This window comes from Cinclus cinclus, chromosome 1, assembly GCF_963662255.1.
Source record: "Cinclus cinclus chromosome 1, bCinCin1.1, whole genome shotgun sequence".
NCBI classification, from domain to species: Eukaryota; Metazoa; Chordata; class Aves; order Passeriformes; family Cinclidae; genus Cinclus; species Cinclus cinclus.
In genome coordinates, this window is record NC_085046.1 from 119,270,523 (window position 1) to 119,289,401 (window position 18,879).

Consider the following 18,879-nt stretch of genomic DNA (forward strand, 5'->3'; position numbering starts at 1 on the left):
TCTGGCATCTTATCACAGCAGCCACCATCGTGTGTGTGTGTCCCAAAACCAAATACAGCGTTTCAAGGTGGCAAGATTGTGGGAGACTTCAGCAGGAAGTTTATTATGACACCTGCAGTAACAAGACACAGCCAGCTTTCTATTTGGGAACCTTTCCTGAATTTATGTGTCATCAAACATGCTTAGAGATAGAACCAAGAACAGTATTTTAAAACAAGTATAAATAAGCAAATCTGCTAGGAACAGAATGGAAAACTTCAGAAAGATGATACCTACCATCAAAGGTCTTGGTTTTAAATGCAATAAATGATGTTGCCTCTCAGGACAGGATCTTGAAAGTAGCTGGCAGGAAGGCTGGAAACAGTTTGTACTTCCTTCTGTCCCCAGCTCTTCAGAAAGTTATCTCAGCAACTGCTATTAGCCCTTCTAACCTGTTAAGACAGAAATAGCTCCCTCTCTTCTTTGTAACGTTTAATGCATTCTGCACAGGTGAATATGTTCACATGAGGGACGTGAATGGGCTAATCACCCTTTTAATACATACACGGTATATCTTACATTGTTACCTTTTCAAAATAAATGTTGCATTTAACATAATCAATAAGGAGCCTTGAGACCTTTTCAAGATGCCATAGCAAAGTGTCCTTTATTATATATACATCTTAGTAACAGTGCAATTTCTGCTCTTAGTATTCCAAAGACACCATACATGATCATTATTGACTTGTCTGGTTAAGCAGCCTTTTTCCTTTTTTTTTTTTTTTTTTTTTTTTTAAGATGTCAATGTTGCGCGTGTGCTGCAGCACAGCACGGAACATGGAGTTTTCTATTTGTATCCTCTTGCTTCTTCACTGCCTGCAAGTTTCAACAATTCTTTAAGTGCATTCTAAAGCCATTTCCATGTATTTCAAAATTTATAGTAAAACAGAAGAAAATTGTTAAATGAAATTAGATTTTTTCTTTAGCTCAGCAAGGTAATGAGACATCACCTCTTCATACCAGTTTCCTGCTGTCTTAGGTTCTCAGACCTCATGACAGAAAACTGTCATTTCTGTTTTTTCTGAAGCAAAATTATATTTCTGTTTTCCTGAAGCAAAATTCAGAACATGTGAATTACCTTTTTCAAAAAAACAGTGATAATTACATTTTTATGCCTAACAACAGAAAAGGTAACTATACATTCATGGAATAGCTACAGAAAAACTATTTATTAATGGAAAGAAATCCATCTGAAAACTGAGTAATTATTCCAAAAAGAATTGAAGACAAAAAAAAAAGGTTTGTGGGAGGAAGGGATAAAAAGTGTCTGGAAAAATGTAAGTAAATAGAAAATACAATAGAAAGGAAACCTAGGACACCTGAAAAAAACCTCAAAATGCCAATGCAGAAAAAGTAAAAAGCAAGCATGTGTCATGATATGGCCAAATTTCAGATCAATTAAGTTTGCAACAAGCATCATTTTTAGCAGAAAGTAACAATTTCCCTTTTTCAGGGGTCTGCCTACTACTTCAGATTATGGTTTCAGTTTTGGATTGCTATTCATGTATTTTTGATTTGGATTTGTCTCAGCTGATCAGAACAAATGGCAGCAGGTTCCTAAAATAATGTCAATTATTAAGACATGTCTTAAGTACCCAAACATATATGCAAGTTTCACAAATGAGGGTACAGGATTGAATGGTGAAAGGTTTTCAAGGACATGTATTTGTCCTGGATATTTTCAAACATCTCAGATCTGCCTTTTTTTTATTTTTAAGGCTGAGTAATATTATAAGAAATGTATCTATCATCAAATGTCACACACTTTGAATACACAAAGTAATGCAGATATTTATGTACTATTCTGCAAGTGTAAGGCTCACAGAAAAATTAATTTGCACATTAATCTCCAAACGTATTTTAATACACTGCACAGTATCTTACAACCAAATACAACCTTTTAGTTTAAATATTTCTACTTTAAATGGATTAACAGCACAACTTGATTGTTAGTCATGATGTCAAAGACAAGGTTAACTTCATATGGCATATAATACATATCTCAATTTATACTGCTTTTTAATCACACTCTTGCAGAATCTTATAAAGAATTTAAGACTCTGGTCCAACTTTGTGCATTTTTTGACACTTGTTAGTTAAAATTAATGAATCCTTTGAGTGAATTCCATAGAAATTGTGTTTCCACCAAAAAAAACAAAAGCCTGAAATTACTTTCAGTGTTTGTTAAAACCTATTGCACTGAGCAACCAGCGAAGATAAGCACAGTCAGCTGAATTAGAAAAGGAACATAAAGCCCAGTATTTACACCTGTTAGCAAAAATAACTTGGTTTTTTAGAATGTACAGATAACTTTTTACAGGTAATATTTGAAAATCACTTTTTGAGAAGCACAAGCAGGGGAAACCAGGTTTAGACTAACATTTTCTGGTTTTTTTACTAGATATTTCTTTTATATATGTGATTTATTAAGCTTATAATATTGCTTTAAGATAATATTAAATTTATAAGATCTTGCTATTTTTCTTTTGCCACCAATCATAAAACTCAGCACTTTATAACAAAAGTAAGATTCAATTCTTCACACTCATTCCATTTTATTAACACAGTACCCACCAGGGTATTTTTAAAATTTCACTGAAGTAGAATGTGAAAAATGTAAGTTAATTTACTGTAATGTTGCTTTAAAATTGTTACCACTTTTTTAAAAGTAAGTAAAAATTAGTTTTATTTTACATATAGTCCCAACTCATCATGATTTTTCATACAGCGACCCTGCAGATTATGTACATTCCTGAGCAATCTTGCCTAACTTATAAATTGTTTTTCCATCTGAAGCTGGGAGTTTCATCACGTACTGTTGAGAAAAAGAAACCAAATTAGTCACAAACCAATACTTAGATTTTATACATAAACATTAAATTATCCCAGTCTTAACCTGTACATGCATATGTATGTCTACACACAACATGCTTTATTAAAGCTAATTAAATACTTTCCTTCATGCCAGTGTTCAGTTTTAACTGAAGGTGATAAACATTAACTGTTTCACAATGTTACCTAGCAGTATAAAGAGTGATTAATAAAAAGGTTTTAATAATCCTCTAGTTACTTAAATTTTGGTATATTAAACTTTCTAGATACTAAGAAATCTGAGGTAGCAGAGCACTTGTTGCATTTTCTGAAATTTATAACTTTAGATGGAAAAAGTCTGTGCTGCTAAATTAAGAACAGCCAAATTATTTTTATCTCCTCATCAGCTATGATGTGAAACAATGACCAAATTATTTATATCCAATCATGGGATAAAGCTTACACATGTGTATTGTGCCACACTCCTGCTTACAAGACATTATTTCTGTTTTAAGTAAGAAGAGCACATCTGTAAGAGGCAGTGTTGCTCCCAAGTGCAGCTATAAAAGTTATGTACCAACAACATCCATAATCTCTAGTATGAAGTGGTTAATTAATGACTGCAGCAGGCACCATATGGCCATCATTTGCAGAGAGTAACTCACTTGTAAAGTTGTAATATGCTTGTCACATTCATTATTGATACTGACAAGATGTTCCTTTGAAAAAACGTTCTGAAGAAAATTAAGCAGACAGTGTTATGTCTACAGCTCAAGTCTTTAATAATGAGAACAAAACTTGAGATGCTGCAAGGTCTCAGAGTATGTGGAAAAGACAGCAGATGATATTAAAATCAAATGAGCAAGTACTAAGAGTACACAAGCATTTGTATGCTACATACTCAGAATCAGTCTTAACAGATGCCCTTAATTTGAACTGAAAAATGGGCAAAGATCTTGTGATGTTTAGCATTTACCATAGGTCTGGGCCTAAGCTTGTATTTAAAAGTTCAGCAACCCCAAGTGCTCCAATGAGATTGCTTCTCACCTTCTCTCTGAGCACATATTCAAGTATAAAAAACAAAACAAACTTCAAAGGGTACATATCTCCTGCTTCCAGGAAAGCAAGACACACATCTGAATCAAGGGCCTCCAACTGGAGTAGAAGAGTCAACAATTATTCTGACTAGCATTTCCTCTAGTTATTTAACCTTCCTTATAATTTCAAGTAGTTGGTATTTCATGAACAGCTACATGACTGTATCTCCTCTCTCTTCAAAACTAAAATGTGATTTCTGAGAAAAATGGAGTTATTTTTGTTCAGTAAACATGAAAAGGGTGGTTTTGAGAAAGCAAATTCTTAAGTCAGTAGCTCACTCAAACAAATTATTTCCTGGGCATTCAAGATGCAGACTCTCTTGTAGGGAAGACTACCTTTAAAGAGAAAGTTAATTTATCCACTACTTGATCTCAACAGAAAATGCTGTTGTTTGAACTACTTCAAGAGTGAAAAGAAGGGATAAACAGAAAACAGCACCTCATGCCCTTGATGAATCTGGTTGCACAAAACTGGAGAAATGTATAGGTCAATGTTAATAACCAAGAATTGAGATAATATTTAAAAGCTGGTGCAGTAAGTACCATGCTGGTAATGTTTCTATGGCATTCTGCACAAAATAAGCCCAAAGAGAACATTTTCTGAACTTCAGGAACGACTGTATTCATGTGACTCTAGTCTATTTTACTGGAATAAAAAGCAGGTTGTTATTATTATTACAAAAATTCAGTTTTAATTTTTCAGTTAGCACCAAGTAGCCATTCTATTAGTAAGATAAACAGAAGGTCTAAGTTGAAAAAAATACACAAATTTCATGTTATTCAGGTTGGTAAATGCTGAAAATCTGCAACAGCTGTAAATTCATGTAAATATTTACAAAAAATATAAAGAGACAGTAATGAGTGCAGTTATGTATTGTACAGGAAGAAAATACTTTCCTAAGCTTTGGCTGAGTAACATTTCCATAAGCACATGCCATTACAGAAATAGAATACTTCACCTTGCTCACTAAGAGTAAAGGCACAAGGTAAAAACAGTAAACTAAATACAGCAGCTCTACTTAGGCACTGTACTAAACAGAAATTGTAAAAATTTACACTTCATGATTTTAACTGTCTTTATAACGCATATATACAAAAATATGCAAAATACTTAGCATGGGCAGAAACTTAAATGTAAACCCATAAAATGCTATGTACATGCATATTTAGGTATGAATTTCAGAAAATACAGGAAGGTATAAATGCTAGCATTAGGAATGTATTCTATGGCATGTTTTAAATAAAAATTTAAAGGTATATGCACTGCAGTAATTTGAGTCCTAAGCACTCAAATACTTAGTAAAATATTTCCTAAAAGTTTGGAAATACTGCACAACCATCCAGTATATTACTCTACTTCAATTTGTCTAATGGACAGCTACTGCAAAAAAATTGCATTTTTTCCCACTAGAAAATAACGCATTAAAATAACACAAGAAATAGTGCATAGAACATCAAAATGAAAATTACCCTCCTTCCACAACTTACACACTTTTCCTTCTTTTTCCAGCTTCTTCAAGTGGACTAGGAGGTTATGTTCTGCTGCTGGAAGTAAATTTTCAGGGATTTCCTAATGGGAACAAAAATATGAATTTTATATTTGTTTAAATATCCATCAATTATTTTTTCAATATATGGAACCCCCGATTTATTACCACAGATTTTCCTCTTCTGAATCAGTATGGGAACATTCAGTTAGTTTTGGAACAACAGCAAACTAAGATGAGTAAATCAATTTTACACCAGTTAAATGAATAGTTTAACAACACATTTTTGTTTACTTTGCTCGTTTTTGTGCATTATCCATTTGTATGATGAAAACTTTTGCCAGCAATAAGAAGACTCCTCTTTTGAGCTTGGTCTGCTCTGGGTTGTCAATGTAGCTGAGTATTTTAAAATATTCTCTATGGAACTGCAGCTCACCTGTAACTTCCTGCACATTGATGAATCAAAAACTCAAAATTTTCAACTTTTCTTCAGGAGACTCCAAATACAGTTTGGGAAATCCACAACTAATAATCATGTCATACTTTTCACTTTGAACCAAGCGCTAAAATTTTATTTTTTCTTAGTCTTATGAAACTGTGCCTAAGATCTGGATAGTTAAATAAGCTTGTAAGAATAAGCTTGTGGGCCTCATTCCAATTAAAGTGCTTAAACAAGACAATTTAAAAGCATAGTCATAAGTGAACCCTGAACAGGCAGAAATATTTTTCATCCCTTTTAAAAAGCCATGATGATTTTCACTCAAAGACCAACACTGTTAGATACAAGTTTTATGAACCTAACCTCAATTTTCTTTAGTTTGATCTAAAAACTTTCAACTAAAATTACCTTGTATACTATCTTCACAAGCTCCGAGGATGTATATGATTTCCCAGTATTCTTCTGGAAAACACTTAGAATTTGCTGTTCACGTGCAAGTCGGTGAGAAATGTAGTTTTGAATTCTAGTATTTGCATCACTTACTACTGGGCCATGACCTAAAAATCAAAACACATGTACCAGAGTACTATTACTTACATTTGTAATTAAGTATGCTATTGAAAAATTGAAACATTCTTATGTAAACTCCAGTAGATTTAAAAGTCATGAGAAAAAGGTTTGAATGTCTGTACTACAGTCCACATCTGCAAAGCATTAAGATGGAAAGGAAGAATTAGGACATTCAAACTCTGAACATGGAAAAGGGAATACTTCAGATGGAATAAGGAAAGCAAGGGAAGACTACTTTAGGCCATTAGAAAAAAGAAAAGGAGTACACTGCTGAACAGATTCAAAAGATGAGATTCAGATTATTGTATTATTTCTGTTTGCTTGGCTTCATGTCCCCAAAGGATACTGATACTAATGATTTAAACTGATACTGGCCTTTGAACAATAATGGCTGATGCAAAGGATTTAGGTACTATTGTCCTGTTGGGGCAAATACAGAGGTGACAGGTAATTTCCCCAAACAAATCTTCAAAACTGATTCACACGCTGTATTTTATGCCTTTAAAAATACTGTTGTGAGTATGAAAAAAAAATAATGGAAGACAAATGAGGCAGTCAGAACATGTCAGGGCAAGAAAAATGGAAGGCACAGGGCAAGTTATAGATGGATCATTTTATGTCTGGCTGGTTAATAACCAAAACACATTTGTGCCTGGACTGACTGGCAGATCAGAAATGTTCAACTTACTGAGAGGTCACTGAATCACATTATGAAAAGGCTTAATTGGTAAAGCACTAATCTTTATGAAAAATCAAATACTGTTTCATGGTACATTAAAATGACAGAGAAAATATTGTTTAGGCATGAGAGCTACATGCATAGAAATGAAACTTACTGTGTTACCTATAGAGGAATTGACTTGAACAAATATTCATCACATGCTTTTTATAGCAAGATTTCCTATCTCTTTGCCTGCACAACTCACCTGACATAGCAGCAGCAACTTCCAGCTCTGCCCTCCGATTTAATAAAAAGTAATTTATAAAACTAGTAGAAAAAAACCTACTGTAAAAAACCCATAGCTTTTAAAAGTTATTAGTTATTTTAGAAGTTATTTGGTATCATCAGAATCAGTTTCTTTTGAGGTTCTCTGACTATTAAAAACAATCACCATATTCTTTACTTGTACTTTTGGGCTTACTGATTAAATGGGTTTTTAGTTTTTAAGTTTTTAAAATTAAAGCTTATTTTGCCTGAGGACAGGCAGCTTATAGAAAAAGAGCAACTGATTTTTCATGTTTTGAACTAACGTGTCAAAAGAATCTATCCTTCCACAAATCAATATTTATACATACCTCAACTTACACATTCACTTCAGCATGCTTAAAATTACTAAGTATATACTGAAACTTACCTTGTTTAAAAAAGTATTATAAATACAAGATATATAATGTGCAAATATAAAACTATACTGGCATATGCAGTTATATTTAATGATTTCAAGCATATTTAATAAGAAGCTATTTTTCCTTACAAAACAAATTACAAGTATAACAGTATCTCTACTGTTACCATTTATACACTCAAAATTTAGAAAAAACATAATAAGATATATAAAGCAGAGACTGTAATGTTAACTGCCCATTCTCTTGCATTCTCTAATGACAGAAGTCTCACTAAAGTAATCAAAATTAAGAGTTGCACATGGAAAACCTTAGAACCTGGCCCTAGACTTCCACGTGATTTGACTTAGACTACAAGATCAGTGTCAGAACCTGAAATGGAATCCACATTTTGCAAAAGGGACTTCATATCCATTATATCATCTGATCCATAGCTGTTGTGTATGCATATAAGCACATTAAAATGATCTCAGAAAGACTGAACTAAATCCAGATGTGGAATTTTCCCATCATTTTTCAGGGACAGCAATAGAGTTATTTATTTATTAATAAATAAATAAATGGATTAATATCTGAATACATGCAAAAAGTTTCTGAGCATATGAAAAGCACTCTCAAAATATGATTGTCTTTCCAGCAATTCAGCTTTAATATCAGACAGATTAATATTATTTCCTCATAACACATTGTGAAGTGTGAGATTCTCTTACTTTAAATTGCAGCACAAAGGACAGAAGTGAAGAAAACAATTGGCTCATGACATCTTACAAAGATGACTAATTCAAGTACCATTTTTTTCTGTATTACCAAGAAACATTGTTTATTATTACAGGATGGAGAGCCCTCTACTGACTAAAATGCCCTTTTCTTGTCCCAAGGATTCTCATCAAATATTATCTGTAATTAGGTATCACAAGTGTTGTGCCTGAGTCATTCCCACTTTAAATTTAAAAAGAAACACAAAAGGGGAAGGGTGGACAAAATTCACCTACTCTCACATAGCCAGCAGTCAGTTTGTTACAAAATTCATGCAATCCTGAGGCTACCACATGAGAGCTAAAGCATGGGTGGGGGAAAGTGAAACAGCTCAAGAACTACGAAGACCTGATACTGCAGTATTACTACTACACACTACAGTGTGCTTGGCTTATATAGAACATATTGGTAAAGCAAACTACTGCTGTAGTTACACACAACAATAACAACAATTGTTCTGATTGAGCAATAGCACTTCCTGCATAACTACATGTACATTTTGTGGTGCCTGGATGAAAAAAGAAAATTAGTTCCAAACCATCTCAATACTTAGCTATCACCATGAAAATACACAAAGTCAGACTGGCTTCCTAATTGCAAGTCCAGTATGAACACAGTTAAAACAGTAGCAAACACAAATAAAGAGTGCATATGTTCAGCATTGGTGAATGTGTAATCTATCTACATAACCATTAAGAACAGAGTGAAATAAAACATACAGAATTGATAAACCAAACAGAATTTGGCATATATGGGGTTTTGGAAGGCAGACATTCAGTCAGAGGAACAGGGAAAGAGAGAGAGGGAGGGAGAGAGGGAGGGAGAGAGGGAGGGAGAGAGGGAGGGAGAGAGGGAGGGAGAGAGGGAGGGAGAGAGGGAGGGAGAGAGGGAGGGAGAGAGGGAGGGAGATTCTGAAGGCTAAAAAACTGTTAGTTTTAACAGTAGTTAAGTCAATAAATATGACTAAGTCACTATTCTGTCTACATCAACCTCCACATCTATGGAATATCTAAGAATGTTTTTCTTAAACAGCATTTTTATGCCTAGATCTTAAAGGACACATACTTCAAAAAACACTATTTTAAGAGTGAACACAAGAGAGTAGGCTAAACACAGACGGCTAATGAAAGAAGGCACAACTGAGAACATACAGTAGCTTGGAATGACAAGTTGAAGATGAAAAAGTCAGAAAAAATCTTGAGATTTAGCTCTGAAAAAGCAAATGGGGAGCTTAAACCTTAGCTACCTAATGAATTCTTGAAAGGCAGTCCTGTCAAACAGATGTGGTATATATGAAAAGTAAATGCATTCCCAAGGTTTGGAGGAGAGAGAGGAAAAGAATCAAAGGAAAGCTGTAGACTTTATTCAAAGAATGAACAGGCAACTTATTGTTAGAACATTTTTGGCCTCTTAGCTCTTGTTCAAATTTAACTGAAGTCATTAACTAAGACAGCCACTTTACAGTTCTGCAGCTTTCCAAGATGAATCTGTACTTCAAAGGATGCACAACTTTCTCAAAAAACTTACTAGGTTACTCACATTGGCAGTGTATGCGGGGATCAAAAGGAACAAAAGAATGACTATTATTTTTAATTCCAGGATAACATTCAAGCACAGGGATAAAGTAACGTAAGAAAATTAAATCTGTTGTATGATTCCAACAGTGAAAGATTTTGGCCCCTGGAGTCTTTTGGGCACAGAAAGATAAGACCCACCCTGAAATAGAGAAATTTCAGAAAGGAAAGATGCCTAGGACTGAAAATTTTTAAGTTTTGCAAACCACCACGACCAAGTCAGCTTATTTTACTGCTTATTAAATTGAACTGTAACATCAGGAATGATGTTTGATTGGAATAATAGATCTCAAATTCTTAGACGTGGCATTTAAAAATTACATGGTAAAAGAGAGAGCAATTAAAATTAAAACACACTTACCTGGATAAATCAAATCTGGTTTCATTTCTAACAACTTTTTCAAAGTTTTCATGTAATCAGACAGGTCTTCTATTACTGTTGTTCCTTCCCCTAAAATACAGTCACCAGAAAATACAGCATTTTCTTCTTCTAGATGTAAAACCATATGATCATCAGTGTGTCCTGGTGTATATAAAACTCTGTTTAAAGAACAAAAAACACATATATTTTTCATACAGCATATATACTTAATTTTTGAAGCAGGAACAAATGATGGTAAAGTAATACACTTGCACAGCCCATAATGAGAACCAGAAAAAACTGACCAAAAAAGGCTGAAAAGTTGATGTAAACAGGTATTATTTTGCCTAATCCATTTTCTTATAACATGTAGAGAACATCAATCATCTCTAACATGCTTTTACTTACATGACACACTATAATACAAATGCATTAAAGGAGCTGACTAGCCATGTAAAATTTCTGTTATAGAGGGCTTTATTCAAAAAACAAAACTGACATGAACTGGAGTTCCTGACATATACGTTATACTTTGGAAGGAGGGCAAGGTTGATATCTATTCTTTTAGATGTTAACTACAAACTTGACCCAGATAAAGTCCAGTCTCCAAAAATTTATTTTTCCCTGAAAGCCCCATAGCACAGTGGAACACAGCTGTCAAATACAAAGAACCATGAAGGTCCTTCAGCTGTTCTATGTGTAGGTCATTAAACACCTGCATGGGAAGGATTAAGGACCCACAGCTTGGATGAGCACTGTATTTGCATGCAGCAAAGGGACAGGGGGTGTGTACACAGTATATGGCAATCTGAACTGCCAAGGAGCTGCTCTGGGGCGTCCTCTCACAATGATTTCTGAAAAGCAGAAGGGCTTTATGCTGAGGCTGATGCAGTCTGAAAGTAACACAATCCCAAGGAGAATCTCTGATGATATTTATTAGAATCTTCTTGGTAATGGCAGACGCATCAAAGCAGTGATCAGAAACCGACTAGAGCTGGTTGCCAAGTGTGCTGTAAGGGCAAGGCTAAACGGCTCCCAGCCACCTTGATGCAGGGCTGGGAGACCACAGGTGCAACATCATCTGATGCAATGACTTCCAGCTCCTACTGAATACTGAGCTCAGCAGAAAGCAGGTGAGGCAACATCAAAATGAAGCTGATGGGCTGTAGCTCACCTTTGGGAAATGGTATCCTTCAGTTCTTGATGAAATTTTACCAGGCAGCCCAACCACTAACATTAAAAAGCAGCAGAAAGAGAACACCAGACAGTGTGTGGAGAGGTGCTGGCATCACATCTTGCCCCCTTGCTGTCGCACACCTTGGAAACCTAAAGGTTGTTAACTAAAATTTAACATGCAGATACTGCTGTTTTGGAACCAGTGGGGGGTCTAAGAGTAGCCCTAAAGCAGTTACCAAATTAACCCAAATGAGAATACCTGCTTTTAATGAACCATAAAGTATGGCTGCATTACCCCTGTCACAACCCACCAGTAGGAGCTGTGAAGTTTGTTTATAAATTCTCTTCAGGATCAACAAGGATACCAGACTATGTGTCTGGGAACTCACATGTTTTCTGGTGTAAACTAGCCCACTATTTGGTCTCAGAAGTGTTGGCTAAGAACCCCTTCACTTCGAGGACACATTTCAACAAGCTTCCAATTGTCACCACAAACTTCTCACAGATGCTGGCTAAAAGCCCTGCATTTTTACCACACCCTTCAACAAGCTCCCAACTCCCACAGTAGCACAGACAGCCTGTTTGAGCCCTCCAAGCATGGAGCTGGAGTAGGGGACTGATGAAGGCATGGATCTGAAGGCAGAAAAGGAAGCTGGCTCAGGACTCTGCTGTCCCACCTCCAGGGGACTCTCCCTGCCAATGACTTCCCTGTCACAAAACATGCCTATGCCTGGTCCTCCACAATTTCAAAATGTGCTAATCTTTGACTGAGTTGGATTGAAATAAAAAAAATTATTTTCCATCTCCAAATTTTTGTCCAAACATGGGCCATGTAGAGTAGTCAAATATCTTCAGTATGCAATATAATACTCTTTTTACTTATATTTGTACACTAATAAAATAAAATGCTTCTGGACAAAATATATCCCTTTTCTTTTTAAATGTTTTTTCCTTCCAATCAACCAAGTGACATATTCTACAAGTGAGATATAGTTCTCATCTAAACTGGGGAAAACAAGCAAACTTTGCTCTTACAAGAATAATGTCTTGCTAATGAAAGGAGTCTGAAAACAGAATGGTCAGAGCTTTTTATTGTGTGCAGACTTCCACAAGGCACAGTAGCTTTCTGTTTCACATTCACTCCAACTAACATTATAGGCCATAAAAAGAAGTCCTCCAAAACTGGCACCCTACAAGAACCTCATCGGTTCAAGGTCTAAAACTTAAGTTTTTAAGTATTAAACGTTTTAGAGTCTCCTAGGGAAATATTTTCAAAGTACAAAGAAAGGCATGCTAAACAATCAAGCCAGACTACAACAGACCTCCACAATTCTAATAGTAACTATGTAAGAGGGATGAGAAAGTGTGTAAAATCCTATTTGATTTTCCCGGAGAAAGTGTTTTTCTAGGGAAATATTGTTAATCTCTCTGCTGAGCCCAAAGACTAAATCCGAAGGCTAATTTCTGATAATTCTCATTCATAAAAACAATGTCTTTGTTTTAACATATCCTGCTGGATCATGATAGGAAGTCTACATGCATAAGTGCTGAAAAGATTAGATGTATGGACTGGCAATCATTAGAAATTAGGATACATGTACATGTCAGAATTCTGAAGAAAAAAGAACTTGCAGAAATTTATGGTTACCTGAGTGTGGCTCCCTCTGTCTGTACCACATCTCCATCTTTTAGATAAAAATATTTATGTCCTCCTTCTATGGTTTCTTCACAATGAGGAACACGAGGGAGCTTACATATGCGATATTCCGAGTCTAAAATTTAAGGAAAGCAAAGAAAATTATATTTTGAATTTGTCACTAACAAAGGTAGATGGGTTACTTTTTGAATACGTACTATTAATTATCACACAGTATGAATACAAAACTAGAAACAACAAATCCTGTAAAGTAACTTTGTATTTGTAGAGCAACCTTATTCCAGAGCCAAAACCACTAAATAGTGAACTAGCCAACTGATTCTGAACACAGCACTCTGTACCAGTGACAAATGTGAAGTTGTAAAAAAAACCACAAATGAAATTAATAAAGATCAGTAATTACTATATTTTACAAGTGTTCCTTCTTGACTCGTGAGCCAACTTCCCCAAGATTTTACAATGATACTAAGATTTTGCCACTCACATTTTGCTTTATGATTCACATAAGCATCACTCAACATTTGCCTAAAACTGGATGAAGATTTTTTGACCTGCAACTTCTCTCAGCTTTCTTCATTCGAAACAGTGCATAAAATGTAAACACCTTGGCTGGAACAGCTATAGGATAGCACCCCAGAAAGGCATTTATATTCCTTGCTACTCTTCACAACCACACTGATAGGCTGGCAAGCCCAAAATCCTCACTAAGACACCAATATGCCCATGTCTCCACAGCACCAATTGTTTTCAGTAGTGCCCAGGCCTTGTTGCAGATAAGCACCTGGCAACTTTACAAAATTAAGCTCATGACAAAGTCCAACATTGTTGAGAATTACCACGTTATCTATACTGCTTTTTCTCTTCTCAGATGCCAACACAGAAACATCTCTTACTGTTTATCAACATAGAATACACATTTTTAGATCAGACTTGACTTGCACACTGCCCTACTGCTTTCCCCTCGTGCTCTGAGGCCTATGAATTTGAATTTGTCAGCAAGTACTAATGGGTTCCTGTAAGGAATCCCAAAGTTATGCACATTTCTTTTTTAAAAGCCAAGCTATTTAATTTTACCAAAGTGAAAATAACAATAAATTTATCACTGCTGTCCAAGTAAAACAGAAGCAGTATCAAGTTTTTCTCACATATCTTAATACCATGCTGACAGTAATCTAGCTTTTCATCAGAAAAATTCACTATGAAGGCATGCACACATATTGAAGAAAACATGTAGTACTAAACTATTACATTCGGATTATTCATTGCTCTCAATCTACACACTGCAGCAGAATCATGAAATAGCATGTAGTTCATACAGCAATTCCAGAAGAATAATCCAGTTGATTTGCACAGAAGCATTTCGTTAATGTCTTTCTTGCCATGTATCTAACATTATCAACAGTATCTGAAATCTCTGGCCTACCATTTGGGATGTTTTTGCAGATATCAGGTATTCCACCAGTATGATCACGATGCCAGTGTGTCACTAGAATTTCTTGAATCGCGATGTTGAACTCTGACAGTGCCTGCTTTAAACAGCTGATATACTCAGGAATACCTGGCTCCCCGGTGTCAATAAGGACTCTTCTACACATAGACCACAAAAAAGGGAGGGAGAGACACACACCAGAGAAAAATAAAGAGCATTCATACGACAGCCAAGTAATATTAATAATATAAGCCAACAGATGGCAATTTAGCAATAATGGATGTCTCCACATCCAGACGCCACCTTTTGCATCCTGGTATTTCACTCCCGTGGCACAACAATTAAAAAAGTGGAATAAGCAATAAACGTAGGCCACACATTTACAGCTCCGCGGCAAGCGGCAGAAGCCACGGCGGGGGAGCTGCGCGGCCTGAGGCACACGCCCGCTTCCCTCCCTGAATTCCCGGCCTCGGCCCGGGACGAGACTCCACATCCCACCCGCCCGAGCCGCCTCCGGGCACTAGCTCCAAAAAATTTAAGGCTGTACGGTTTCCTTCCTCTTTTAAACCCTGACTAAGGGATTTGGGAACAGGCCGGTAGCGGCCTCTCGAGCCGGAGGCAGGGCACGGTACCCAAGCGGAGCCCGCCGCGCCCTGTCCCGTTCTGCGAGCAGGGTCGGTACCTGTGTCCGGTGCCCACCAGGTAGGTGTTGGTGCCCTGCAGGGTCATGGGCCCCGGGTTGCAGCCCAGCACACGCACCACCCGCGACGAGAGCCGCTCGATGCGCGGCAGCAGGGACACCATCTCCGCAGCGAAGGCTCCCGGCTCCCCTCAGGCCGGCCCGGCACGGGCGGAAGCCTCCGCCGCCCGAGCTCCACCTCCCGGGGCCGCCCGCCCTGAGGCGGCTGCTTCCGCTGCACGGCGGGCCGGGAGTGCCGCTGGAGCACGGCTCCCGCCGCGGGCGCTGCGGTGACCCCGTCGGATAAAGGTCTTCGTGGAGGAGGGCGGTTCTCGTGCCATGCAGTTCTCTGTGCCGGGCGGTGCCTCGCTGCTGCCCGGTGAGAGGCGTGGCCGTGCTCGGCCGGCTTTTTCCGGAGAAATTTGTTGTAAGAGACAGATGCGCCTTCTCGGTATCCCAGGAACACGGCCACTCCCAGCGTATGTAGGAGCTGCGTATGCTCCCGCACGGCGCGTAGGAGCTATCTAGGATTCAGCATTTGTAATGGAATTGCAGAGCTACTGGAGAGGGTCCAGCAAAGGACCACTAAGGTGATGAAGGCACTGGAGCATCCCTTTTGTGAGGAAAAGCTGAGGGAGCTGGGACTGTCCAGGAAAATCTCATCAACGTGTGTAAAAACCTGGAGAGAGGATGTGCGGTGGTCAGAGCCAGGCTCTGTCACAGGGCAATTGCCGCAGGTCCTGTCATGGTGCCCAGTGCCGGGGCCAGAGGCAATGGGCACAAACTGGAACACAGGATGTTCACTCTGAACATCAGGAAACACTTTCCCACTGTGTGGATGACCAAGAAAACAGTTTTAATCACCTGGGCGCAGTGGACCCAGGAAGGTTGTGGAGTTTGCATCCTTGGTGATGCTCAAAACTCATTTGGACACAGTCCTGGGCAGCTGGCTCTAGGTGGCCCTGCTGGAGCTGGGGGGCTTCCAACACGAACTCCAGTGGTCCCTCCCCAGCTCAGCCATTCTGTGATTTTGTGACATTATGTCACTGTCAACCAAATAGAAATAATGTGCTTACAAGCAGCGTTCGTTGTAGCTCCTGCAAGGTGCTGAATTTTGCCTGTTTGGCTTTGCAGCATCTCCTCCCTGATTAATTGCCTTACAAGTGACATTGCTAAAGTAGATAGGGCATAATTTAACATAAAATATAAAATAAAACATAATTTAATCTGAAATAAAAGCAGGTAATATTACTGTGAGTAAAAATTTACTAATATTAAAATTTCAAATATTGTCTGATTGTTTTATATAAAATCTCATATGGTACCTATAATCATAGCAATACAAAGCCACAGTCAGAAACTGTACCACTGATGCTGATAATCCCTGTATTTAGGCCTTCAAGCCAATTTCCTTGATTTATCTGATAAATCTTTACTTATCTGAGATACCCATTTACTTATCTGAGATATAAAGTTGTTACAGTTATTTTTTTTTTCATGCTCATTAAAGCATGAACTACAGACAGCAGAAGGGATGTTTCAGGTCAAAGGAAAGAAGCTTTTATGGGTGCAGGGATGCTGCTGAAATAAACAAGAAAGCCCCATGCACAATATTCTAGTCTCTCCCTATATCATTTGCCTGTATGCACTTTTGTAAGAAATTGTGACTAGACCTGAATTTACCTAATCCTGAGGTACCTTCTCATGTTTATTTTATAGCATATTTCTATAGCTATTGGTACATTCAACCCATTTTCAGTCTTCAGGTAAAGTTTAGTTTAATCATTAGAAGAAGTTACTACCTAACCAGCCAAGGCAAGCTGTGTATTTAAGTGGTTTCTATTTTTAAGAAAATTATGAATGTGTAGAGAGGGTTTCCAAAATTACGTATCTGAATTTTATATGTCCTTGTTAGGCTTTTTTTTTTTTTTTTTTTTTTGTTTTGTTTTATTTTGTTTTGTTTTGAAATTAAGAATTGTTTGGGGAGCTGTAGACTTGTTCTCCGGGGAATACTTGTTACTATTCTTGCTGTCCTGTAGTAAAGCATTTTCTGATGTTAGGCAAGAGCTGTGAATTTGTTTTATCTGTAGGTGGCAGCAATGGTGCCTTTGGAGAAAGAAATACAGGTTCTCTGATCACCTTCATTTCCTGCACAAGCCCATCTGTTTAAAAAAATCTGTTGTTTCTCTTATAATACAGTGGTTAATAGGTATGTAGTGAAAGTCTTGCTATTATTCTGTGATGTGGTACAAGAAAAGATGAATGTATACCCTCAAGTTCTTTTGGTTCTCTGAGTGTTTTGCATTGTTAAATTTTTGAGGGGAAAAGTGTTCTGAAGCAGGTAGGCTACCAGTAAAAAAAAACCCAAAACCAGCTGAGTTTCCTAAAAATTGAATAAATAAACCTAAAATTGTTGGTGATATGCAATGATTAATTTTGTAACAGCTATGAGATACACAGGACACTGACTGGTGTTTTTGAAAATCCCACAAGGTTCGAATTTTTAGCACTCAAGAAATCTTTGAGTACTGGCACCTGGCTTTTTTCACATTTTAAGCATAAATATTGAGGATAAATGCCTTTCTACTGTGGCTGTGTAATAGCCTAATATAACTAAGCACAAGCATGTAATTCTGCAATAATTAGTCAGAATCAATTGATAAAAAATGTCTTGAGAGACTTATCTTCATAGCCATTGGCACATGAATATCTCATTGAAAGGATTTTTTTATTTGCAGAGTTTTTCTTTCTGTTTCATTATAATTTTTTTCTTTTTATCTGGTACACAGATAAAGGGTTTAAACCAAAAAGAAGTGAAGCAAATTTTGCAGAGACAAAGGCCATGGGATGCAAGATTCTTGCATGGAGGGGCAACATTGTGAAGAAATTAAAAAATAGATCAGCAAGTTTGTGTGAGATGATTGGGTGGGGTGATGAAGGGCCTGGGATATTTCTCTAATAAGGAAAGGCTGAAAGACTTAGTACTGTCCAGTCTGGAGAACAGAAGGCTTATCAATGCCTATAAATACTTGAAGCATCCTTCCTACCACATTTGGAAGCCAATAAAAGGATTTGTACTGAATATCACAGGAGATTTATCACAACTGAGAATTGTGCTTGCTTTGATGCCAAGTCTAACCAGAAGGCAAATAAATCATCCAGCCACTTATTTATCTTGTGGGTTGCTTGATTTACACTCCAAGAATCGGGTACACAAACTTTTCCCCTCAATCTGTGACATAGAGTTTTTGTAATTTTTTAAAATTATAACAAAGGTCATATCAGTGAGTTTGTGACTTGGCTGACTTAATAGTCTTTCAAGCACTGCAAGGACTGCTTAGGACTAGGATGTTTCTAAAGTGTAAGGGAGAAGCAGGAAGGCACACAGAAAAAGACAAGGGTTGATATCATGTTCTTTATGAAGACACCGAGGATTGTACCTCCTGTCCCAAGAGCTAGA

The 18,879-nt window shown here is 37.2% G+C and overlaps 1 protein-coding gene across 4 annotated transcripts; it reads right to left on the reverse strand.

Annotated features, from left to right (window-relative positions):
- Nucleotides 1-509: 509 nt before the first annotated feature.
- On the reverse strand, nucleotides 510-15,558 carry LACTB2 (lactamase beta 2). 4 transcript variants are annotated; one of them, XM_062502311.1, is made up of 8 exons: nucleotides 15,423-15,558; nucleotides 14,735-14,898; nucleotides 13,303-13,426; nucleotides 10,479-10,657; nucleotides 6,282-6,430; nucleotides 5,440-5,517; nucleotides 2,788-2,854; nucleotides 1,920-1,936 (listed from the first exon to the last, which is right to left on the reverse strand). In XM_062502311.1, exons 1-8 carry the CDS (start codon nucleotides 15,542-15,544, stop codon nucleotides 1,920-1,922), a joined length of 900 nt encoding a protein of 299 aa, XP_062358295.1. In that variant the 5' UTR covers nucleotides 15,545-15,558. The 4 variants fall into 4 exon arrangements, with proteins under 4 accessions (XP_062358276.1, XP_062358285.1, XP_062358295.1 ...); XM_062502292.1 differs by having other exon boundaries at nucleotides 510-2,854; XM_062502301.1 differs by having other exon boundaries at nucleotides 510-2,854; nucleotides 5,436-5,517.
- Between the last annotated feature and the right edge of the window lie 3,321 nt (nucleotides 15,559-18,879).

What these genes read in the sequence shown, in the direction of transcription:
- LACTB2 (XM_062502283.1), bottom strand. Translation starts at nt 15,544, where the DNA reads ATGGTGTCCCTGCTGCCGCGCATCGAGCGGCTCTCGTCGCGGGTGGTG. An exon ending in CTGCAAAAACATCCCAAATG is followed by an intron (nt 13,427 to 14,734) that starts GTAGGCCAGAGA and finishes CTTAAATTTTAG; the next exon opens with ACTCGGAATATCGCATATGT. An exon ending in ACAGAGGGAGCCACACTCAG is followed by an intron (nt 10,658 to 13,302) that starts GTAACCATAAAT and finishes TTCTTTAAACAG; the next exon opens with AGTTTTATATACACCAGGAC.